The 22,535-nt window shown below is 44.7% G+C and overlaps 1 protein-coding gene and 1 pseudogene across 1 annotated transcript in view; both read left to right on the top strand.

Annotated features, from left to right (window-relative positions):
• Positions 1-11,528, top strand: part of LOC106562378 (Wilms tumor protein 1-interacting protein homolog) — a 37,351-nt gene extending 25,823 nt beyond the window's left edge. The window contains exons 4-8 of the mRNA XM_045689293.2: positions 4,988-5,050; positions 5,406-5,536; positions 5,699-5,750; positions 6,318-6,386; positions 7,587-11,528. Of these exons, the coding sequence (XP_045545249.1) occupies positions 4,988-5,050; positions 5,406-5,536; positions 5,699-5,750; positions 6,318-6,386; positions 7,587-7,739 (468 nt within the window). The 3' untranslated portion in view covers positions 7,740-11,528. The remainder of the gene's footprint in view (positions 1-4,987; positions 5,051-5,405; positions 5,537-5,698; positions 5,751-6,317; positions 6,387-7,586) is intronic.
• Positions 11,529-16,820: 5,292 nt separating this feature from the next.
• Positions 16,821-17,760, top strand: LOC145859093 (uncharacterized; annotated as a pseudogene).
• Positions 17,761-22,535: the final 4,775 nt, after the last annotated feature.

Below are 22,535 nucleotides of genomic sequence, written 5' to 3'. Positions count from 1 at the left end.
GTAAGTCGCTCTGGATAAGAGCGTCTGCTAAATGACTTAAATGTAATGTAAATGTATGGCATGACGAGGTACTCATAATGCCCTGAGGTGGTACTAAACGCCGTCTTCCACTCGTCTCCCTCCCGGATATGCACCAGGTTGTACGCACTCCTGAGATCCAGTTTAGTGAAGAATCGTGCCCCGTGCATTGACTCAATCGCCGTGGCGATAAGAGGTAGCGGGTAACTAACTGTACCTCACCGTGATTTGATTGAGACCTCGATAGTCAATGCACGGGCGCAGACCTCCATCCTTCTTCACAAAAAAGAAACTCAAGGAGGCGGGTGAAGTGGAGGACCGAATGTACCCCTGACGCAGGGATTCGGAAACATATGTCTCCATACCCGCCGTCACCGCTTGCGACAGGGGATACATGTGACTCCTGGGAAGTGCAGCGTCTACCAGGAGATTTATCGCACAATCCCCCCGTTGATGGGGTGGTAATTGAGTCGTCTTCTTTTTACAGAAGGCGAGAGCCAAATCGGCATATTCTGGGGGGATGCACACGGTGGAGACCTGGTTTGGACTTTCCACTGTTTTAGCACCAGCAGAAACCCCTACACACCTCCCCGAGCACTCTCGCGACCGCCCCGTGAGAGCCCTCTGTTGCCATGAAATGGTGGGGTCATGACGAGCTAACCAGGGAAGGCCTAGTACCACGGGAAACGCAGGAGACTCAATGAGGAAGAGACTGATTCTCTCCTCGTGACCCCCCTGCGTCACCATGGCCAGGGAGATGGTGGCTTCCCTGATTAGCCCGGACCCTAATGGTCGACTATCCAGAGCGTGTACCGGGAAAGGTCTAACCACAGGAATAATGGGGATCCCTAAACTAAGGGCGAGCGCTCTGTCGATAAAATTCCCAGCCGCGCCTGAATCGACGAGCGCCTTATGCTGGGAATATGGGGAAAACTCAGGAAAACAAACAGGTACAAACAGTTGGAGAACAGAGGACTCTGGATGAGAGTGGTGCAGACTCACCTGGGGTGACACCAGAGTGCTCTGCCTGCTGCCTCGACTCCAAGAGGGACCAATCCGGCACCAACCGGCAGTGTGCCCTCCGCGGCCACAGATGGTGCACGTGAAGGCCCCTCCTCCAGCCTCCCTACGCGCAGCCCCTCCCAGCTCCATGGGCTCCAAAGCGGGGGTGCTGGAAGATGGAACCGACAGAGCCCTCTCTGGACATCCACGGGTGACCAGCAGGTTATCCAACGGATGGACAGATCCACCAGTTGGTCAAAAGTAATGGTGGCATCCCTGCAGGCCAACTCCCGTCGGACGTTCTCGCGCAGGCTGCATCGGTAGTGGTCGATAAAGGCCCTGTCGTTCCATCCTGCTCCAGCGGCCATGGTCCGGAATTCCAGGGCGAACTCCTGGGCGCACCTCGTCCCCTGCCTCAAGTGGAAGAGCCGTTCCCCGTTCGGGTGAACTCCTCGAAGTGGTCCAACGCCACGTCTCCTTCACCCCACACGGCGTTTACCCACACCAGAACTCTCCCCGAGAGGCATGAGGCGAGGGCGGACACCCTTTTCCTTCCCGATGGAGCTGGATGAACGGTGGCCAGGTATAGGTCCAGCTGTAATAGGAACCCCTGGCACCGTGCTGCCGTTCCATCATACTCCCTGGGAAGGGAGAGACGCATCCCACTGGGACTGATCCAGGAGGGACGGGTAGAGGTAACCCCGGTTGTGCTGGTCGAGGCGTTGGAGAGACTTCCTGTCTCTCCTAGCGGTCATTGGTCTGGACAACGCAATCCATCGTGGCACCGAGATGTTGCAGCATTGCCGAGTGTTCCCGGACGCGCTCCTCGACTCATCGTCTGACCGGGGTACGTGCTCCTGTTGACTGCATTGGGAGTGTGGAATTCTGTCAGGTGTGTGCTTACTGGTAGCGAAGTCAGGTGCAGGAGAGCAGAGAGTTGTGAACAGGCGCACACTTTATTGAGGCAGGAGAAGCCAACAGACGGACACAACTGCGTCAAAACCTCCAGCGCATAGGCAAAAGTGCAAAACGCGCAAAACAGTCACAATAATTTATGTTTAACAATAAACATCTTTGTGAACAATACGGTATAAGCAAACCAGTCTGGCGCGTCAAACAATTAACACGTAACACAAACAATTCCACACAAAGACATGAGGGGGAACAGAGGAATAAATACATGCAGTGTGATTGGGGAATGAAAACCAGGTGTACAGGGAACAAGACAAAACAAATGGATCAATGAAAAACGGAGCGGCGATGGCTAGAAAGCCGGTGATGTCGACCGCCGAACGCCGCCTGAACAAGGAGAGGAGCCGACCTCGGCGGAAGTCGTGACAATTTGAGACGACTGTACAACCATCAATATTAATTGTCAGATTCAACAGAATATCTTTTTGTTTCTTGGGACCTAGAACAAGCATCTCTGTTTTGTCCGAGTTTAAAAGTAGAACATTTGCAGCCATCCACCTTCTTATGTCTGAAACACAGGCTTCCAAGGAGGGCAATTTTGGGGCTTCACCATGTTTCATCGAAATGTACAGCTGTGTGTCGTCTGCATAGCAGTGAAAGTTAACATTATGTTTCCGAATGACATCACCAAGAGGTAAAATATATAGTGAAAACAATAGTGGTCCTAAAACAGAACCTTGAGGAACACCGAAATTTACAGTTGATTTGTCAGAGAACAAACCATCCACAGAGACAAACTGATATCTTTCCGACAGATAAGATCTAAACCAGGCCAGAACTTGTCCGTGTATACCAATTTGGGTTTCCAGTCACTCCAAAAGAATGTGGTGATCAATGGTATCAAAAGCAACACTAAGGTCTAGGAGCACGAGGACAGATGCAGAGCCTCGGTCTGACGCCATTAAAAGGTAATTTACCACCTTCACAAGTGCAGTCCCAGTGCTATGATGGGGTCTAAAACTAGACTGAAGCATTTCGTATACATTGTTTGTCTTCAGGAAGGCAGTGAGTTGCTGCGCAACAGCTTTTTCAAAATCTTTTGAGAGGAATGGGAGATTCGATATAGGCCGATAGTTTTTTATATTTTTGGGGTCAAGGTTTGGCTTTTTTAAGAGAGGCTTTATTACTGCCACTTTTAGTGAGTTTGGTACACATCCGGTGGATAGAGAGAGGTTTATTATGTTCAACATAGGAGGGCCAAGCACAGGAAGCAGCTCTTTCAGTAGTTTAGTTGGAATAGAGTCCAGTATGCAGCTTGAAGGTTTAGAGGCCATGATTATTTTCATCAATGTGTCAAGAGATATAGTACTAAAACACTTGAGTGTCTCCCTTGACAAAGTCCCTAGCTTCCTCAGAGTATTGACCACCAGCTCTGCCCTGTCATCGGGGCAGATGGTCTGTCTGGGGGGGTTAAAGGGGAAGCCTGGTGTCCCCCTCCCCCTGCACCCCTCACCACCCCATCTCCACCTGCTGCCCCTGTCCCACCATTACCCTCCCCCTCCTCTCATCAGGCCATGACCCCAGGGTCATGCGCTTTGCAGATGGTCACTATGGGACAAACATAACGATGGTAATGCATCACATTTAAATCCCTCATTGACTTCAATGTGATATCTTATGTTCAAGTTACACATCGGGTACATCGAGTTCGGGTACATCTCCTTGTGTTTGTGGTCCAGACTTTAGGAGACCACCAATAGTAGAGAGCTGAGGACTGGATGTGTGATGTACTCCTTCTGTTAGTAGTAGAGTGCTCTGATGGGTTTGGTTTAGGACAGGTATCGTTACAGCAATGCCACTGGTCTCTCATATACATCTCAACAAAGAGAGGAGACAAAGGAAAAATGACCAACTCCTTTCACATCAATATAAAGAGAGCAGCAGCACCCCCTATAGATGGTGTCATTTAGGCTGTACTCTGGGTCCCTACATTTAGGTCATAGTGTTAGGGGTTCTCAAACCAGGGTTGGGGTCAATTCCAATTGAATTTGAAATTCCAATTCCATTCTTGAATTCACTTATGAAGTGGAGAATTTACGTTGAATTCAAATCAAATTGGAATTAGACTATTTGGACTGTTTGAATTGAAATGGAATTGAATATTTGTACATTTCCCAGTTATTGGAATTAATGCACTTAGTATCAAAAATGGACTGCAGAATTTGTTTTAAATCATTTTAACTTGTATTTCTATATTTCCCGTATAAATAACTAGGCTGTCTGAACAATGACATGATCAGCCTCTATTAGAATTTGTGGAATTCTTCAGGAAAATATTGAATTGGGAATTTAATTATTGGAATTAACCTAACATTGGAATTGAGAGGAATTGAATTATCTCTGAATTCAAAGACTGACATACAATTAAAACTGAATGAAATGGAATTTACAGCGAGGATGTCACGATTGTCGTAGGAAGGAGCGGACCAAAGTGCAGCGTGTGTGTCGTTCCACGTGTTATTTACACTGTGAAACTATGCAATACATATAAATAAACTGAATAAGAAAACAACAAACCGTGACGCAGAGTCGAAACATACACAAACTCAAAAACAATCTCCCACAAACCCAGGTGGAAAAAAACCCTACTTAATTATGATCTCCAATTAGAGACAACGAGGACCAGCTGCCTCTAATTGGAGATCATCCCAAACAAAACCCAACATAGAAATACAAAACTAGAACCTGACAACATAGAAAAACTAAACTAGAAAATCCCCCTGTCACGCCCTGACCTACTCTACCATAGAAAATAACAGCTTTCTAAGGTCAGGACGTCACAGAGGAGTTAAATTAGAATGTAATTTGTGGAATTAACACCAACCCTGTCTCAAACACTTAAAGGTGTCAAATTAAGCCATCCTCTTTTTTGTAATGCTGCACTCCCAAGTCTCAACCATACACAGTTATCAGTCACCATGTAACAGTTTCCATTGCTACATGTTAGAAACATATCAAACCCCGTGATAAGTCTCTTTTTTTTTATCTCCCACAGTACTCTGGCTTTCAGCAGACGGCAGAGAAGTGCTTTGTATGTGGTCACCTCATCATGGAAATGGTAAGAAATAACCTAATACTGTAGGAGGGCCTGCTAGATAGTGATACAAGACAATCAGCAGAACAGTATGCCTGTCCCTCTCTGGGATTTCTCTTTAGCAGTACTGTATCTCTTCTTGACATGTGGCATCATACCTCCTAGTTTAGTTTTGTTCCTGTATCTGAATGCCAATGGGCTGGTGTGATTGACTCCTACTGAGAGGCCTCAATCTCTAGCCTTACTGTTGTGTGTGTGTGTGTGTGTGTGTGTGTGTGTGTGTGTGTGTGTGTGTGTGTGTGTGTGTGTGTGTGTGTGTGTGTGTGTGTGTGTGTGTGTGTGTGTGTGTGTGTGTGTGTGTGTGTGTGTGTGTGTGTAGATCCTGCAGGCACTGGGCAAGTCCTACCACCCTGGCTGCTTCCGCTGTGTGGTCTGCACAGAGGGTCTGGACGGAGTGCCTTTCACTGTGGACGTGGAGAACAACATCTACTGTGTTAAAGACTACCACACGTAAGGACATGTGTTTCTCATAGATAATGCCAACATGTGATGAAGTCAGCATGCAAGAGTCTCTTCATTCCACAGTACTCTTTAAATCCTGGTTTGGGCTGAAACTGATATAAATTATACAGCATGTACCAAGACTTGGCTTCTACTCTGTTTCCCCCACAGGGTCTTTGCCCCAAAATGTGCCTCATGCAACCAGCCCATCCTCCCTGCTCAGGTAATGATGAGCCAATGACTGCTTGTATCCTCTCAGCTCCTGGTACTAGTTGTTGTCAGAGTCATATATAGTATATATATACTGTAGAGGGTTGGGCCAATGCGGTTTCTGTCTGAACGTTCCGAGATTGCCATTTTCTCCTCCATAGCCGTTGCTAAGTGATAATTGACGCTTCCGTGCTGTGCTGTTTATTTCTGATAGTTTTCAAAACCTATGAAGATGTCCAGTGAAAGCAGATGAGCAATTAGTTGACACCACAACACAGTACCTACGTGGATACATCTTATCCCGAATGCTAATCAATAACGAATGCTAATCAATAAAAACGTCTGTTTAATTCGCTGCTCTGTTTTGCTTGTTTACAGTGGGTCATTTCATAGGGACTTGTCGGAGGCGCTCTCGTATTGTTACATCTCCCACATTTTGAGAATAAAGGCACTAATGTGGCATCCGTTCTAAAAACCCATGGCGTCCGTTCTGACCCAACTCTCTTAATATGCAGCTCAGGTTGTTGGTGCCAGTGGAGTGGTGGGGAGGGTCTGACGGACTGTGTGTGTTTCCTGACAGGGCTCTGAGGAGACCATCCGGGTGGTGTCCATGGACAAGGACTACCATGTGGAGTGCTATCACTGCGAGGTGAGACTATGTCATTACCACCCTGTTTGTGTGTCTTGTCTTATTTATGTGTTGAACGTAGCCAGCACATTGGCTATGATCATTAAACGTCTGTCCATTTTAGTGTAAATGCTATGGTAGTGTGGGTGTGTGCACTACATGCACAAACTGAACCTCAGTGAGAGGCAAACCAATGTGGTGACTCATTGTCCAGGCACATTCCAGAGTTGAGCTGTGGGAGGTGGGAGAGCAGAGGGTAGGGCTGATAGCTCTGGACTCAGCTGGACATCAGACCAGTTGTTGTTTGACTACCCTGGAATCTCAGCACTCTGAGAGACCGCTCAGACCACTTACTCACTCAGACACATGTACAGGAAATCATCCCACGTGACCTACAAACCTCAGTGTAATCAAAGTAATTAGTGAAGTCAGCCAAATTGAATTCCTGACAGTGCATTCATTAACACAGCAGTTTAATGATAGCTGTGTCAAGTGTGAGTCATTGTAACCATGGCTCAAATAATGTGTGTGATTATAAGTGTGTGTGAGTTTGATCAAGAATTCCATGTTTAATGGCAAAAGCTGGTTGACTCATTTCATTATCACACATTCCAGGGAATAGCTCATATCCTGTCTAGGTGAGTGATAAAGGTATTATGTAGACAATAGGTAGTCATTCAGCAGCCTCTGTGGGGTTAATAGTCGGGAAAAAACGGAAAGTACGGAGAGAAAAAAATGTATGAAATGTATGCATTCACTACTCTGGATAAGAGCGTCTGCTAAATGACTAAAATGTTAAATAGTCGTTACAGGGGTCTGAAGTCCAGGTTGGCAGGGGATGGAAAGTTCATCACATATTTAAGAAATGGTTAAGAGCCCCGTATGTAATTATTATTTATTTAACTAGGCAAGTCAGTTAAGAACAAATTCTTATTTACAATGACGGCCTACCAGGGAACAGTGGGTTAATAACTGCCTTGGTCAGGGGCAGAACGACAGATTTTTACCTTGTCAGCTCAGGGATTTGATCTAGCAACCTTTCGGTTACTGGCCCAACGCTCTAACCACTAGGCTACCATGCCACCCCATGTAAACTTGACGGGAATACCCATCAGCGGCCTCTCATATCAGTCGAGAGGTATAAAAGGTACAGTACATATCTGAAATATGCTCAAAGGCATTGGATGGGTGTATATAATATTTTCCTTCACAAATGTCCAGGACTGTGGCCTCCAGCTAAACGACGAGGAGGGTCACCGCTGTTACCCCCTGGATTGCCACCTGCTCTGTCACGGCTGCCACATCCGCAGGCTCAAGGTCTCAGTGCCCGGCCACCAGCCACCCAGCTACCCACTACACGTCACTGAGCTGTGAGAGGGCAGGGTCGGCGAGGAACCAACCCCAACCCACCAATGACCCGCCTCCCAGGTGACCTGAGACAACATAGCAGAAAGAAGAAGGAATCCCCCGCCCACGGAATCCCGGGAACTTCGGAAGCTCTTCTTGCATGACAGAACAGAACAGAGATACCCTGGGAGACTTCGCTCTCTACTTGCCGACCGTGCCCTGGGGAGAGGAGATAGATACAGGGCCATGGACAAGTCACAAGACCGGGCTGGGAGAGAGTCCACGTCTCTCTCTCTCTGACTCTCTCTCTCTCTCTCTCTCTCTCTCTCTCTCTCTCTCTCTCTCTGTTTTTTTCTCCCTCCTTCCTCCTTTTGGTCTGTGAACAGTGAAGCAGGCTGAGGCCCCAGCCCACCCAGAGGCCTTGGCTGACATCAGCACCGTGACCCCTGCACATTCATCACAGTGGGGACTGGCCTGGATGGAGAGAGGGGGCCACTCTCTCTCTATCCCTCTCTCCATTGCTCTCTTTTTTCCTCCCTTTCTGTTTTCTTCATTCCTTAGCGCTGAAGCCCTATGCCATGATGCATTTACTGCTCCTCTGTCAGAGAGAGAGAGAGAGAGAGAGAGAGAGAGAGAGAGAGAGAGAGTGAGCTGGACATCATCTCTGCCAGGAGGCTGGGAGGCCATGAAACAGGCCGCTACATAACATTCCAGCACTGTCTGGCAGGGTTAGAGGGTTGGACATGCTGTGCCTTCAGAGTGGCCTTCCACTGAGAAACCTCACCGCATGGTGACAATGCCACAGTCCAACTAGCTACTGCTCCTTTTGGCTATGCAAGGGTACCGAGTCTACCAGCAACAACCCAGCGCCTTCATGTGACTCTGTGACACACTGTCCTGTACCATCCCTTCATGTGACTCTGTGACACACTGTCCTGTACCATCCCTTCATGTGACTCTGTGACACACTGTCCTGTACCATCCCTTCATGTGACTCTGTGACACACTGTCCTGTACCATCCCTTCATGTGACTCTGTGACACACTGTCCTGTACCATCCCTTCATGTGACTCTGTGACACACTGTCCTGTACCATTCCTTCATGTGACTCTGTGACACACTGTCCTGTACCATCCCTTCATGTGACTCTGTGACACACTGTCCTGTACCATCCCTTCATGTGACTCTGTGACACACTGTCCTGTACCATTCCTTCATGTGACTCTGTGACACACTGTCCTGTACCATTCCTTCATGTGACTCTGTGACACACTGTCCTGTACCATTCCTTCATGTGACTCTGTGACACACTGTCCTGTACCATTCCTTCATGTGACTCTGTGACACACTGTCCTGTACCATCCCTTCATTTGACTCTGTGACACACTGTCCTGTACCATTCCTTCATGTGACTCTGTGACACACTGTCCTGTACCATTCCTTCATGTGACTCTGTGACACACTGTCCTGTACCATCCCTTCATGTGACTCTGTGACACACTGTCCTGTACCATCCCTTCATGTGACTCTGTGACACACTGTCCTGTACCATCCCTTCATGTGACTCTGTGACACACTGTCCTGTACCATCCCTTTGCTCCAGTGCTCCTTGGCATAGTGGATGTTCGTGGCACCGCATGCGCTGTCAGTAGCCAGTAGCCACAGCGCTAGCCTGGGCTGGCACTCATTCCACTTAGCAGTCTTAGAAGACGTGACCACGAGAGATTCACAAGCAGTGTCTCAACGATTATATAACGAGAAAAAAAGTTAGAAGCACGTAGATTGTCTTTTATACATGCCTATATATTTTGCAGACATTTTCCACATAAGATTCTAGAAGTGTAGTGTATTTTTTTGCTGCATTATTATTATCAAATGGAATCGGAGGCCAAACGAGCTGTCACAGTCTTAACGGTCCTCTGAAGGGTATTGGTCCGTTGTTTCATTTCTCCTCAAGGACACATGTCCTAGAGGCCTCTGTGTTGTCGCTCTGCTTGGTCCTGCGATCCACAGACCTGTTAACATGTACAGTTCCACACACTGGTTATTTGACCCATATGGTCGCACTGAGTAAGTGAGTGTCTGACCATCGAGAGTCCCCACATATCCTCCTCATGCACACGTTACTGTGTCATACCTACTGGTTGATCTGATTGTCTGGTTGGTTGTGGGAGTTGCTGGACCAACCCATGTCTTTGGGGAATCCATCCCCCGTGTTTTCCCTCGCTGGTTGTGCCGTTGTGTGCGTCTGTGTGTGTGTGTGTGTGTTAGTTTGTTGGTCTATAGACACTGAGTGTACAAAACATTAAGAACTGCTATTTCCATGGCATAGACTGACCAGGTGAATCCAGGTGATGTCACTTGTTAAATCCACTTCAATCAGTGTAGTTGAAGACAGGTTCAACCGGATTTTTAAGGCTTGAGACAATTGAGACATGGATAGTGTATGTGTGCCATTCAGAGGGTGAATTGGCAAGACAAAATATTTTTAAGTGCCTTTGAACAGGGTATGGTAGTAGGTGTCAGGCGCACCGGTTTGTGTCACGAACTGCAACGGTGCTGGGTTTTCACGCTCAACAGCTTCTCATGGGTATCAAGAATGGTCCACCACCCAAAGGACATCCAGCCAACTTGACAACTGTGGGAAGCATTAGAGCCAACATGGACCTGCATCCGTGTGGAATGCTTTTGACACCTTGTAGAGTCCATGTCCGATGAATTGAGGCTGTTCTGAGTGCAAACGGGTGTGTAACTCAATATTAAGAAGGTGTTCTTAATGTTTGGTATACCCAGTGTGTACAGAAGTGTGTGTGTGCACCAGTGGCAGTGCCATGGTGCATGTACCTTGTTGAGTGAGCAGGACAACGGTCATCCAGCTCCACAAAACGACCCATGCTCTCTCAATCTCTCTCCAACAGAAAGGATGGGTTAAGGCTCTGACTCAGGCCTACCCAGTACCTGCTCACAGTAGCCTAGTCAGAGGAACTGTCCTCTCATACTACTGAATCTAACAGACAAGGAGGCTGACGTAGAGATTACGGAGAGGAGGGGCCGACACAGGCATCATGTGCTTTCTGATGTATCCCTCGATGAGATTCTTTGGAATGTAGTTATTAGTGTATGTTTGGCAAACTGTTGTTTATTTTCTGCTCTGCTCCCAGTTGTACATTTACAAAAGTGAAAAGGCTAGTATCCCTGGAGAACATGTTTTGCTGGGAAATTCCCTTTGATGGTAGATAAACTGAATCTCAGCATAGTATGATGAGACTCCTAGTCAAGGAAGGTGTAATATACTTGAAGAATGAGGCAATGGCATTTTCTGAACTGTAGTTTGAATAGGACGATAAGACCCACTCATATCAATCTCAAATCATTTTTCATTAAAGCAGAAAATGTTTAAACTTGACAAGAGTTGATCCCCTTTCAGCATGTCTTAATACACCTCTTTTTAAAAATACTACTCCAATTCCATTTCTATTGCATAGCACACAGCTAGTTTCCCCATACCTGTGCATAAAGAGGCTAGTTTTTCTTTCATCCTCTGTCATAAATCACTCTGAAAGTGAAGACTTCTCTCTCTCCTACCAGTAGTTTTCAATAAGCACATATGACACCTCTGTCACATCACTTTTGTATCGCTTTTGTATAAGTGTTTGATTACCTAGATGGTGCATAAAAAGGAAACTAGATTTATTTATCTAAACATGAAAAAGTCAAAAGTTATTTAATGTATTAAAAATCGGGACGTATCATTTAACTGTAGATTATATAATCTGCTTTTTAAATAAAGTGGTTTTGTAGCTAACTTAAACCAAATGATGATGTCTTTTTTGTTGTATATGAAGTCATATGATAATTTCTATCCAAATGATGGCACTTTGTTGACACAAATACCTTGTTACCATACTATTACCATGTTATTACCATTTTATTGCATACTGTAATGTAGTGCTGCCATTGGACATAAATTAACAACGAAATGTGGTAAACTTAGGAATGATATGGGAATGATTTAGCCTGAACTTGGGAGTGATATGGACAACTGGCTTTCCCGTGGCCGTGCCTTGTCTCCCTGTGGAGAAGATGGATGCTGAAAAATCCCAGCTTTGGATGAAAGTCCCATGCTGTTGTTCATGCCGTCAAGTTACCTCTGTGTACTCAGAGATGTTTGTTCTAGAAAGATATCATCGTCAGGTCAGAGCTACTGCAATTGGGGTGTGTAATTACATCCCCGCACGCAGGTCTCTCCAGCAAGTGGTGTGATGGAGGATCCCTCAGAGAGCAGAGCAGAGAGCAGCCCCCACCGTGGTATGTACTGTATGATAGCTCTGGTCCTGACAGTCATCACTGATAGGGCAGTCTCTGGGGTATTGTTGGCTCTGGAAGTAAACAGTCCATCTGCACTTTACTGGAATCGGAGGCCATATGTATCAAGCATCTCAGACTGCGATTGCTGACATACGTTTCTCTTTTGCCCATTGTGATCTATAAGGCAAAACGGATCCTAAATCAGCACTCCTATTCTGAGACGCTTGATACTTACAGCCCCAGACCCACATTACTGGGCTTGTTATGGTTACTAAGTTTTAGCTATGATGAGTTGGGGTTGACCATCAACTCACTCAACAAGTTCTGAATCTTAAAATGAGATAGAAGTATCTAACACACACACAGACAATCTGCTCCGGGTCTGTTTCTGCTCATTTACCCTTTGTTTTCTGTCTATAATCAGGTTTAAATAACACTACAGGGATTATAAACTGAATCAAATTACTAGGCTGTCTAGATGAACAAGAAGATGGCACCCCCACGGTTTCCTATTGTACAAGTGAGAGGATTTAAGACAGATTCTTAAATTAACGTCCTGTTGGACTACATTTGTGCCAATTGGAGCATAAAGTAGGATGATTACTGTAATGCTCCTCTTAAACTCTTGAGTGAGTGAATCCCCCAACTTTATAATACCTCACAATAACCACACGCCTGGAGGAGCCACCTCAAGTATACTGTACAAATACCACACAGTCACACATTGGGCCTATGGAGATTTGGTTTGTAAAAAAAGTGGTGTTTGATATATTTTTCTTTGTGACAGTCTCTGAGGTTGTTAAGTGTGTCATCCCACTTGACAATTTATCATTTACCCTTTGGCATCACATTAGGTCAGAAATAATCACATAATCAGATACTTTGAAATGAAAAAAATGTTTATTCACTATTTGTTGTGATTGCAGCATGAGATTTTCTGAGATTATTTGTATTCCTTCATTTGGGTCATGTCATGTTCATGATTAGATGTTTATAGAGAAGTAATAATACTTTTACATTTCTAAAGAACTTTTCATTACAGATGGAAAATCTCAAAGTGCATAAAATAGAAAATAGAAATGATACAATGACTACGAGGTTAAAGTGCAGACTGTCAGCTTTAATTTAAAGGTATTTTCTTCCATATCGGGTGAACCGTTTAGAAATTACAGCACTTTTTGTACATAGTCCCCCTATTTAATGGGACTAATAGGATTGGGGCAAATTCACTTATACTGTATGTGTATTGAAGTAGTCAAAAGTTTAGTATTTGGTCCCATATTCCTAGTACGCGATGACTACATCAACCTTTTGACTACAAATTTGTTGGATGCATTTGCTGTTTGTTTTGGTTGTGTTTCCGATTATTTTGTGCCCAATAGAAATGAATGATAAATAATGTATTGTGTCATTTTGGAGTCACTTTTATTGTAAATAAGAATATAATATGTTTCCAAACACTTCTACATTAATGTGGATTCTACCATGATTATGGATCATCGTGAATAATTATGAAATTAAAGTTACAGGGGCATAAATATCATACCCCTCTCCAAAAATGCTAACCTCCCTGTTATTGTAATGGGGGGAGGTTAGCCTGTCTTGGTGGTATGATATTTGTGTGTCTTTCTCACTCATCATTATTCAGATTCATTCAGGACTATCCATAATCATGGTAGAATCCACATTAATGTAATAGTGTTTAGAAACATATTCTATTCTTATTTAGAATAAAAGTGACTCCAAAATGACACAATACATTATTTACCATTAATTTCTATTGGGCACAAAATAATCGGAAACACAACCAAAACAAACCACAAATAGTCACAAGCATGATGTAGACATTGTGTTCTAGGAATATGGTCCCCTAAAATGGGGGGACCATGTACAAAAAGTGCTGTAATTTCTAAACGGTTCACCCGATTTGAATCGAAATATCCTCATATTAAATCTGACAGTCTGCACTTTAACTTCATAGTCATTTTCTTATTTATTTTTTATATTTTATTTTATGCACTTTGACATTTTTCTTCTGTAATGAAAAGTTCTTTACAAATGTAATAAAGGATTATTATTACTATCATTTCAAACCCAAAGTGCTGAAATACAGAGCACAGAGCCAAAACAAAAACAAAAATGTTTCACTGTCCCAATACTTTTAGAACTCACTGTACAGTGCATTCGGAAAGTATTCAGACCCCTTGACTTTTTCCACATTTTGTTACGTTACAGCTTTACTCTAAAATTGATTAAATTATTTATTTTCCTCATCATTCTATACACAATACCCCATAATGACAAAGCAAAAACAGGTTTTTAGTAATTTAGGCAAAAAAAAAAAAAAAATTAAACTGAAATATCACATTTACATAGGTATTCAGACACGTTACTCAGTACTTTGTTGAAGTACCTTTGGCAGCGATTACAGCCTCGAGTCTTCTAGGGTATGACGCTACAAGCTTGGCACACCTGTATTTGGAGAGTTTCTCCCAATCTTTTCTGCAGATCCTCTCAATCTCTGTCAGGTTGGATGGGGAGCTTTGCTGCACAGCTATTTTCAGGTCTCTCCAGAGATGTTCAATCGGGTTCAAGTCCGGGCTCTGGCTGGGCCACTCTAGGACATTCAGAGACCTGTCTCGAAGCCACTCCTGCGTTGCCTTGGCTGTGTGCTTAGGGTCATTGTCTTGTTGGAAGGTGAACTTCAGCCCAGTCTGAGGTCCTGAGCACTCTGGAGCAGGTTTCCATCAAGGATCTCTCTGTACTTTGCTCTGTTAATCTTTTCCTCGATCCTGACTAGTTTCCCAGCCCCTGCCACTGGTAAAAACATCCCCACAACATGATCCTGCCACTACCATGCTTCACCATAGGGATGGGGTATTGTATGTAGATTGATGAGGAAAATCAACAATTTAATCAATTTTAGAATAAAGCTGTAACGTAACAAAATGTGGAATTACTTTCCCAATGCTCTGTATATAGGCCAGCAAATAAAAATGTGTCTTAAGCCCTTCTTTAAAAGCCCCAGAAGCCTGAACAGCCCTGAGATTGTCAGAAAGGGAGTTCCAAAGGCGTGATGCGTGGGAGGGAAAGGCACGGTCTTCCATTGTCCGGAGCCGGGTCCTGCGTGCATGAAGCATTTTGGCTTGGCTTGACCATAGGGTGCATGGAGGTTCATAGGGGGAGAGTAGATTCCCTTTTTAGGGCTTTGTAGAACAGAAGGAGAATTTTAAAGTCAATTATTTGAGGGACAGGCAGCCAATGGAGGTCAGCAAGAATGGGGGTGATGTGGGCACACTTTGTGTTTGTGTCAAAAGCCATGCAGCACTGTTTTGAATGAGCTGTAATTTAGGAATTGAGTGTAAAGGCAGGCCCCCAAATACTACATTGCCATAATCAATTCTGGAGAAAACGAATGCATGGATAAGCTTTTCTGCATCAGAAGTGGTGAGACAGGGTCTTAGGTGGACTAAGAGACAGAGAGAGCAGGGTCGAATTTCACACCCAGGTTGGTGATGACTGAGGAGAGGCGAATGATGTGGCCATCTACGTCAGGGAAGATGCTGCAGGAGTTGGTGATCTGCTGTGGGGGGCCTATCAGCATTACCTCTGTCTTGCTGCTGTTGAGTTGGAGGAAGTTATTCTGCATCCAGTATTTTACCTCTTCCAGACAGTTGGACAAGGTTGACAGAGCAGATGCTGTGTCAGGGTTTTAATGTAAACCTGTGTGTCGTCTGCGTAGTGAAATTGGACACTATGTTGTCTGAGGATCTGGCCAAGTGGGAGCAGGAAGAGAAGAGTTCCTAGCACCGACCCTTGTTAGACACCGCAGGTTATGGTGGACTCCTCTGATCTTGCCTCACCAAGGGGGAATTACTGCTTGCGGTTAGAGAGGTAGGATTTGAACCAGTTTAGGGCAGTCCCACAGATGGCTGTCTGAGGCGCTACAGTAGAATGGTGTGATCTACTGTGTAGAAAGCAGCACTTAGAGTACCAGTCAAAAGTTTGGACACCACTAGTCATTCAAGGGTTTTTCTTTATTTGTACAATTTTCTACATTGTAAAATAATAGTGAAGACATCAAAACTAGGAAATAACACATATGGTAGGTCCAGGAGAATATCTGTATCTGCAGCCATGAGCAGGTCATTTACAACCTTCACCGATGCTATCTCAGTACTGTACATGGGCCTGAAGCCAGAATGGAGAGCATCATGAAGCTGGTTAGTGCTGAGGTGTGAGGGAAGTTGAGCTGCCACTATCTTCTCCAGGACTTTAAAATAGAAATGGGAGGTTGGAAATAGGCCTGTAGTTTGAGTGGAGGTCTGGGTCAAGGGATGGTTTCTTGAGCAAGGGCGTGATGGCAGCAATTTCGAATTGTGACAGCACCTGCCCAGTGTGGAGGGACTGGTTGAACAGGTTGGTTACAAACTGGATGAGAGCGGCTGAGCATGTTTTGAACAGTGATGTTGGAATAGGGTCGAGGGGGTCACTGGTAGTTTTAATTTTTGGATTAGTTCTAACACAGCAGAAGGTGAAAATAGAGCAAAGTCGCTAAGAGGATGAGCAGATATAGGTGGTGGTGTAGGAGCCAGAGTGAGATTAGGGTTGGAGGATACAATGTTTTTTCAGATGGTGTTGATTTTAGCTTTGAAGAACTCAGCAAATAAACTCAGCAAAAAAAGAAACGTCCCTTTTTCAGGACCCTGTCTTTCAAAGATAATTCGTAAAAATCCAAATAACTATCTTCCTTGTAAAGGGTTTAAACACTGTTTCCCATGCTTGATCAATGAACCATAAACAATTAATGAACATGCACATGTGGAACGGTCGTTAAGACACCAACAGCTTACAGACGGTAGGAAATTAAGGTCACGGTTATGAAAACTTAGGACACTAAAGAGGCCTTTCTACTGACTCTGAAAAACACCAAAAGAAAGATGCCCAGGGTCCCTGCTCATCTGCGTAAACGTGCCTTAGGCATGCTGCAAGGAGGCATGAGGACTGCAGATGTGGCCAAGGCAATAAATTGCAATGTCCTTATTGTGAGACTCCTAAGACAGCACTATAGGGAGACAGGACTGACAGCTGATCGTCCTCGCAGTGGCAGACCACGTGTAACAACAGCTGCACAGGATCGGTACATCCGAACATCACACCTGCGGTACAGGTACAGGATGGCAACAGGAATGCACAATCCCTCCATCAGTGCTCAGACTGTCCGCAATAGACTGAGAGAGGCTGGACTGACGGCTTGTAGGCCTGTTGTAAGGCAGGTCCTCACCAGACATCACAGGTCCTCACCAGACAGCAACAATGTCACCTATGGGCACAAACTCACCGTCGCTGGACCAGATAGGACTGGCAAAAAGTGCTCTTCACTGATGAGTCGCGGTTTTGTCTCACCAGGGGTGATGGTCGGATTCACGTTTATCGTTGAAGGAATGAGCGTTACACCGAGGCCTGTACTCTGCAGCGGGATCGATTTGGAGGTGGAGGGTCCGTCATGGTCTGGGGCGGTGTGTCACAGCATCATCGGACTTATCTTGTTGTCATTGCAGGCAATCTCAACGCTGTGCATTACAGGGAAGACATCCTCCTCCCTCATGTGGTACCCTTCCTGCAGGCTCATTCTGACATGACCCTCCAGCATGACAATGCCACCAGCCATACTTCTCGCTCTGTGCGTGATTTCCTGCAAGACAGGAATGTCAGTGTTCTGTCATGGCCATCAAAGAGCCCGGATCTCAATCCCATTGAGCACGTCTGGGACCTGTTGGATCGGAGAGTGAGGGCTAGGGCCATTCCCCCCAGAAATGTCTTGGAACTTGCAGGTGCCTTGGTGGAAGAGTGGGGTAACATCTCACAGCAAGAACTGGTAAATCTGGTGCAGTCCATGAGGAGGACATGCACTGCAGTACTTAATGCAGCTGGTGGCTACACCAGATACTGACTGTTACTTTTGATTTTGACCCCCTCTTTGTTCAGGGACACATTATTCCATTTCTGTTAGTCACATGTCTGTGGAACTTGTTCAGTTTATGTCTCAGTTGTTGAATCTTGTTATGTGATGGAGGAGATATCTGATGATGGAAAACCATGTCCTGGGATTTCCTCTGTTATTGTCAATCATAGCGGAGTAGAACGTGGAGTGGGCTTCTTTTATTGTTTTGAAATAACAAGCATGTTGGTCTTTATAGGCCAGTTGGTGGACAGTTAGGTCAGTACTTCTCTACAGACACTCTAGCTTGCGGCCATGGGTCTTCATTCTGCACAGCTCCTCTGTAAACCATGGGGAGGACCATTGGAAGAATACTTTACATGTTTTTTCAGGGGCAAGGCTGTTTAAGTTGTTCCTTAGAGCGCTATTATACAGGTCAACTACCTCATCAAGGGTGGACTCGTGACAGTCAGACTCCTGGAAGACGGACGTGTCAAGGGACTTGACGTTTCTGAATTGAATAGTGTGCTTGGGCGGAGCTGAAGTGCAGTAGTACTCACAGACATTGTCACATCTCTATCTTCAGATACACCTACCTCATGTATATCCAGGTCTGAGGCAGGGACATCTCCAGTGATAATGAAGTCTAGTGAATGTCCACGATTGTGTGGAGTTGTTGGCATGCTGTACCAGGTTAAGACAGTTAAGGAAGTCAGTGGCAGAGGAACATTTTCTTGAATCAACGTGAATGTTGAAATCAACTTGGATAACAACATTGAAGAGGGTAGAACACAGAGGTGAGCAGCTCAGAAAACTCTGTAGTAAAAGAGACTGTGTTGGTTTTAGAGGGGCGATAGATTAGTATCACACTGGGGGGATGCCAAGAGTGTGCAAAGCTGTCATCATGGCAAAGGGTGGCTACTTTGAAGAATCTCAAATATAAAATATATTTTGATTTGTTTAACACTTTTTTGGTTACTACATGATTCCATATGTGTAATTTCATAGTTTTGATGTCTTCACTATTATTCTACAATGTAGAAAATAGTAAAAAATAAAGAAAACCCTGGAATGAGTAGGTGTGTCCAAACTTTTGACTGGTACTGTATATATTTTTTAAATAAAAAAGTAATATGTCCCCCCCACTTCTAAAGTCACTGATGAACTCTTGTACGAGTAAAGTCTTGTTTGTTACAGAATGCGTATTAAACTGTGCCAGTCTTAAAGGGGCTAGAGTGAGAGGCAGAACATGGTCTTTTTTAACTGGCTGCAGAAAGTCAGAATCTGCACTTTATAGAGGGGGAAGAGGGGGAGGTGTACAGTTCTGTATTGACTATTTTGGCTCATGAATGGATTTCCTACCGCCTTGCTATCCTCGATGTTTGAGCTTTTTCCATAGGATTCCAAGTTGAAGAGGTCCTTTTTTGAGTTCCTTACTCAGGGTTTGTTTTATCCTCTTCAAACTATGAAGGAATCTTCCTCAGTAGAAGATGCCAATGTGCCCCATTCCTGTACTACTAATAGGTGAAACTCTTCAATGCAGGCATTCAAAAGAAAACAATCAGCTAGCTTTACTTTGTTGATGCAATTTTTTGTCCGATTTCAACATTGAGGTAAAAAATTACAAATGATCAATACTTGATTAGCTACTCAAAAACAAAAGTTTATTCAACAAAAATGTACATTAAAAAACAATTAAAACAATAAATTACAATGAAAATATCAGAACAATCAGCCTAGGCTGCCATAAAAGCACCATGGCAACAATGCCTTGATTCTCTGTCAAGTGTACAGAGAATAACATCAGTATACACAATTAATGCTATTCTGAGTGTAGAGAGGTTTATATTTGTCATGCAAACTGAATTGCCTGACTTTGCTTTTAAAGTAGTGAACAGAATCATTTTTGAACAGGAAATGTGCTGCTTTTGATTTTGAGGTATTCCCCCTCTGAAGTCCAGAACAAAGGCTGTTAAGGCCTGAGGTTGGTCAGTCAGCAGGCCTGGAATTCAGGAGCGGTTGGTTGTGACAGAACAGAGCCTAGAGCTAACATGGATTGGTAAAATGTTTATCAGGGCCAGTGCAGAAAATGAAGGTCAGCACAGGGTTGAGATAGAAAGCATACAAACTGACCCGCTGGACTAGAGTTTTGGGATGGCTCCAAGGACAGGTTCAGTGGCAAAATGTATTTACTTCTGCCGTTTGGTTCTTCTGTGTAATGGATAATGGGTAGGCATTGCATTGGGCAGGATTGCAGGAACTGGAGGTAGGTCATTTAGGTACTGTTATCCCCTCAGGCCATCTCTATTTCAGACTGTATTGGTGAAGGAGTGGGCAGGTAGATTTCACTGGTAAAATATGTACTTACAATAGAGCTTATCCAGGGTCAGACGCGGAGGAGGACGTGTGAGGTTCTTACCAAGCCTCCTAAAATACACCTCATCCCATCCAGATAAGTCACAATCAATGTCATTGTAATCTGTTATGACTAACTGAGACATGCTCAGGTATAATTCAGTATGGGTGTGTACGGTACTGTATATGTGTAGGCGTAAGCAGCAGAACAACAGCTGAGCGCTTCTGAACAGTCATGTTCAGTTCAGTCTTCGTGAGGAAGAACTCTGGTGTTGGTTGACAGCTCCAGGAGTTGGGGCACAAAGCACTCTTTATGTGTGTGTGAGGGTACTGCCCTGTTACTCAGGGAGCTCTGTGTGTGCAGTATAGCTGGAGCCCCAGGGACCCACTGTGAGGTGAGATCTGTTACACCATACAAAGGAAGCCTTCCCTCTGGAGCACAGAGATCCCTCCACCACCAGGAGCCCAGGCTGAAATATGCACACAGCAGAATGACCTCATACCCAACATGATTCTATGGTTACAGACACGTTAGTCTATGGTGTTGTATCTAAAAATGAACCAATGAAATGTGTTAGATGTTAAATACTTAACTAGTTAAACATCAGGACGTGACCTCTGACCTGTTAATATCAATGTGCATAACTGTCCTCTATGACCATCAACATCAACAGCGTCACCGTGCTGGAGCGATAGAACACCAACTGAAGGCTCAAGTCGATTTACTGTTCACTCCAAAATCACATGGCTTGAATAAATGACAGAGAGGCGGCCACGGGCCCGTGAGACTAAACAAGCCACAGCTTGTTTGTCGTGGGGGTCAGAAAAACCTGGCCTGGATGTCTCAGAGATGTGACTGACAATATCACTGCCACCCCTGGCAGACTGGGATCCACAATGCCAGGAACCACCCAGAGCCTCAGGCCCCCAGCCCCACTGTTCCCACTGTCCCCCTAGCTTGTATACTAGTCAGCAGTATGATGACGAGGAGCAATGCCTGCCCACGCACGTAGACTAACCTTTATATAACTATAGTAGCCGTGGGAAATATGGAACAGGGCCTGACATAATGGCCCCTTTTTACAGCTGTAGGCCAAGGGTCCGCCATGTGAGGGATGTCAAATGCAGATTCAGACTGGAGACCAACTGAGAAAATGAGAGGGCCATCCTCTGGGTTATAAGAGGGCAATCTGTGAGTTCGCTTTGCAAGTATTTCAGGAGTAATATTTGCCTTAGAAATGAAATATCCCATGGAAAGTGTGTTGAGATATGAGATCATATTTGATCAATGGCATTCCTGCAAAGTTCAAGTGACTAGCAAACATAACTGTCGAACTGCAGGGTGAACTTCTCCTCAGAATGAGGTTTTCATGGTACTTGTTACACATGCAGAAATGTGTCATACATACAGTATTGACTTCAAAATATTCCAGGAGGTTTGTGCTGGTCCTCATTGTTAAGCACATAGCTAAAAAACAGGAATTCAAATCATCGTTCAAGTGGTGATGAGGCATAGACAAACACAAACCCCAGCTGGCTAATAGCCAGTTAACACAGATCCATTCCCAGCTCCTACTTTCTGTCACCTCCGTGAACTTGGGAATGTGTGTACAGACTGGAGGGGTGACGTTGCCTTGGCGACCGTGGTGTTGGGGCGATTGAGGGGCAGCTCTTAAACAGGCCTCAGTGTGAATGACTGACAGGTCAACCAATAAAGCATGCAGGGGGAATGTGGGGGAATGCAGTAGGCATTGTTCTTGAAACATCTCAGGAACATGCTCTGAACTGGCAGTCGTATTCATGTTCAAAATTCATGGTTTCAATGGAACAGTTTGAGCTGCATTCCTGAATTTAACTTGAAAAGTGCATGGGTCCTAGAACGGGTTGGTAGGCTATTCGGCAGACTACTTACTCAATTACTTTTCTCCCTGACCAAGCAGGTGCAAATATGAATCAAACTTTTGTTTCTCTTTTTTCTCTCTCTCTCACTACAAAATGATATCAAAACTCGCTTGTTATATTCTGTGCCACTGAGCCTGAAATAACTCAGGCTAAGTTATGATTGAAGTATAGAGTTGTTGCCAAGCAACAGGATTGCTTAGCCCATCAGTGTCTTGGGTCCCTGGGTTTTTCTCTTTGTGCTCTTAGGCACTCAATAAATTATAACCAAGAGCAGTTTGGTACAGAGAAAAATAGTACTTCTAGGTTGGTTGAAACAA

This window comes from Salmo salar, chromosome 11 (genome assembly GCF_965601325.2).
Source record: "Salmo salar chromosome 11, fSalSal1, whole genome shotgun sequence".
Lineage (NCBI taxonomy): Eukaryota > Metazoa > Chordata > Actinopteri > Salmoniformes > Salmonidae > Salmo > Salmo salar.
The sequence above is the reverse complement of the archived record's forward strand: the minus strand, read 5'-3'. Positions and strand labels throughout refer to the sequence as shown.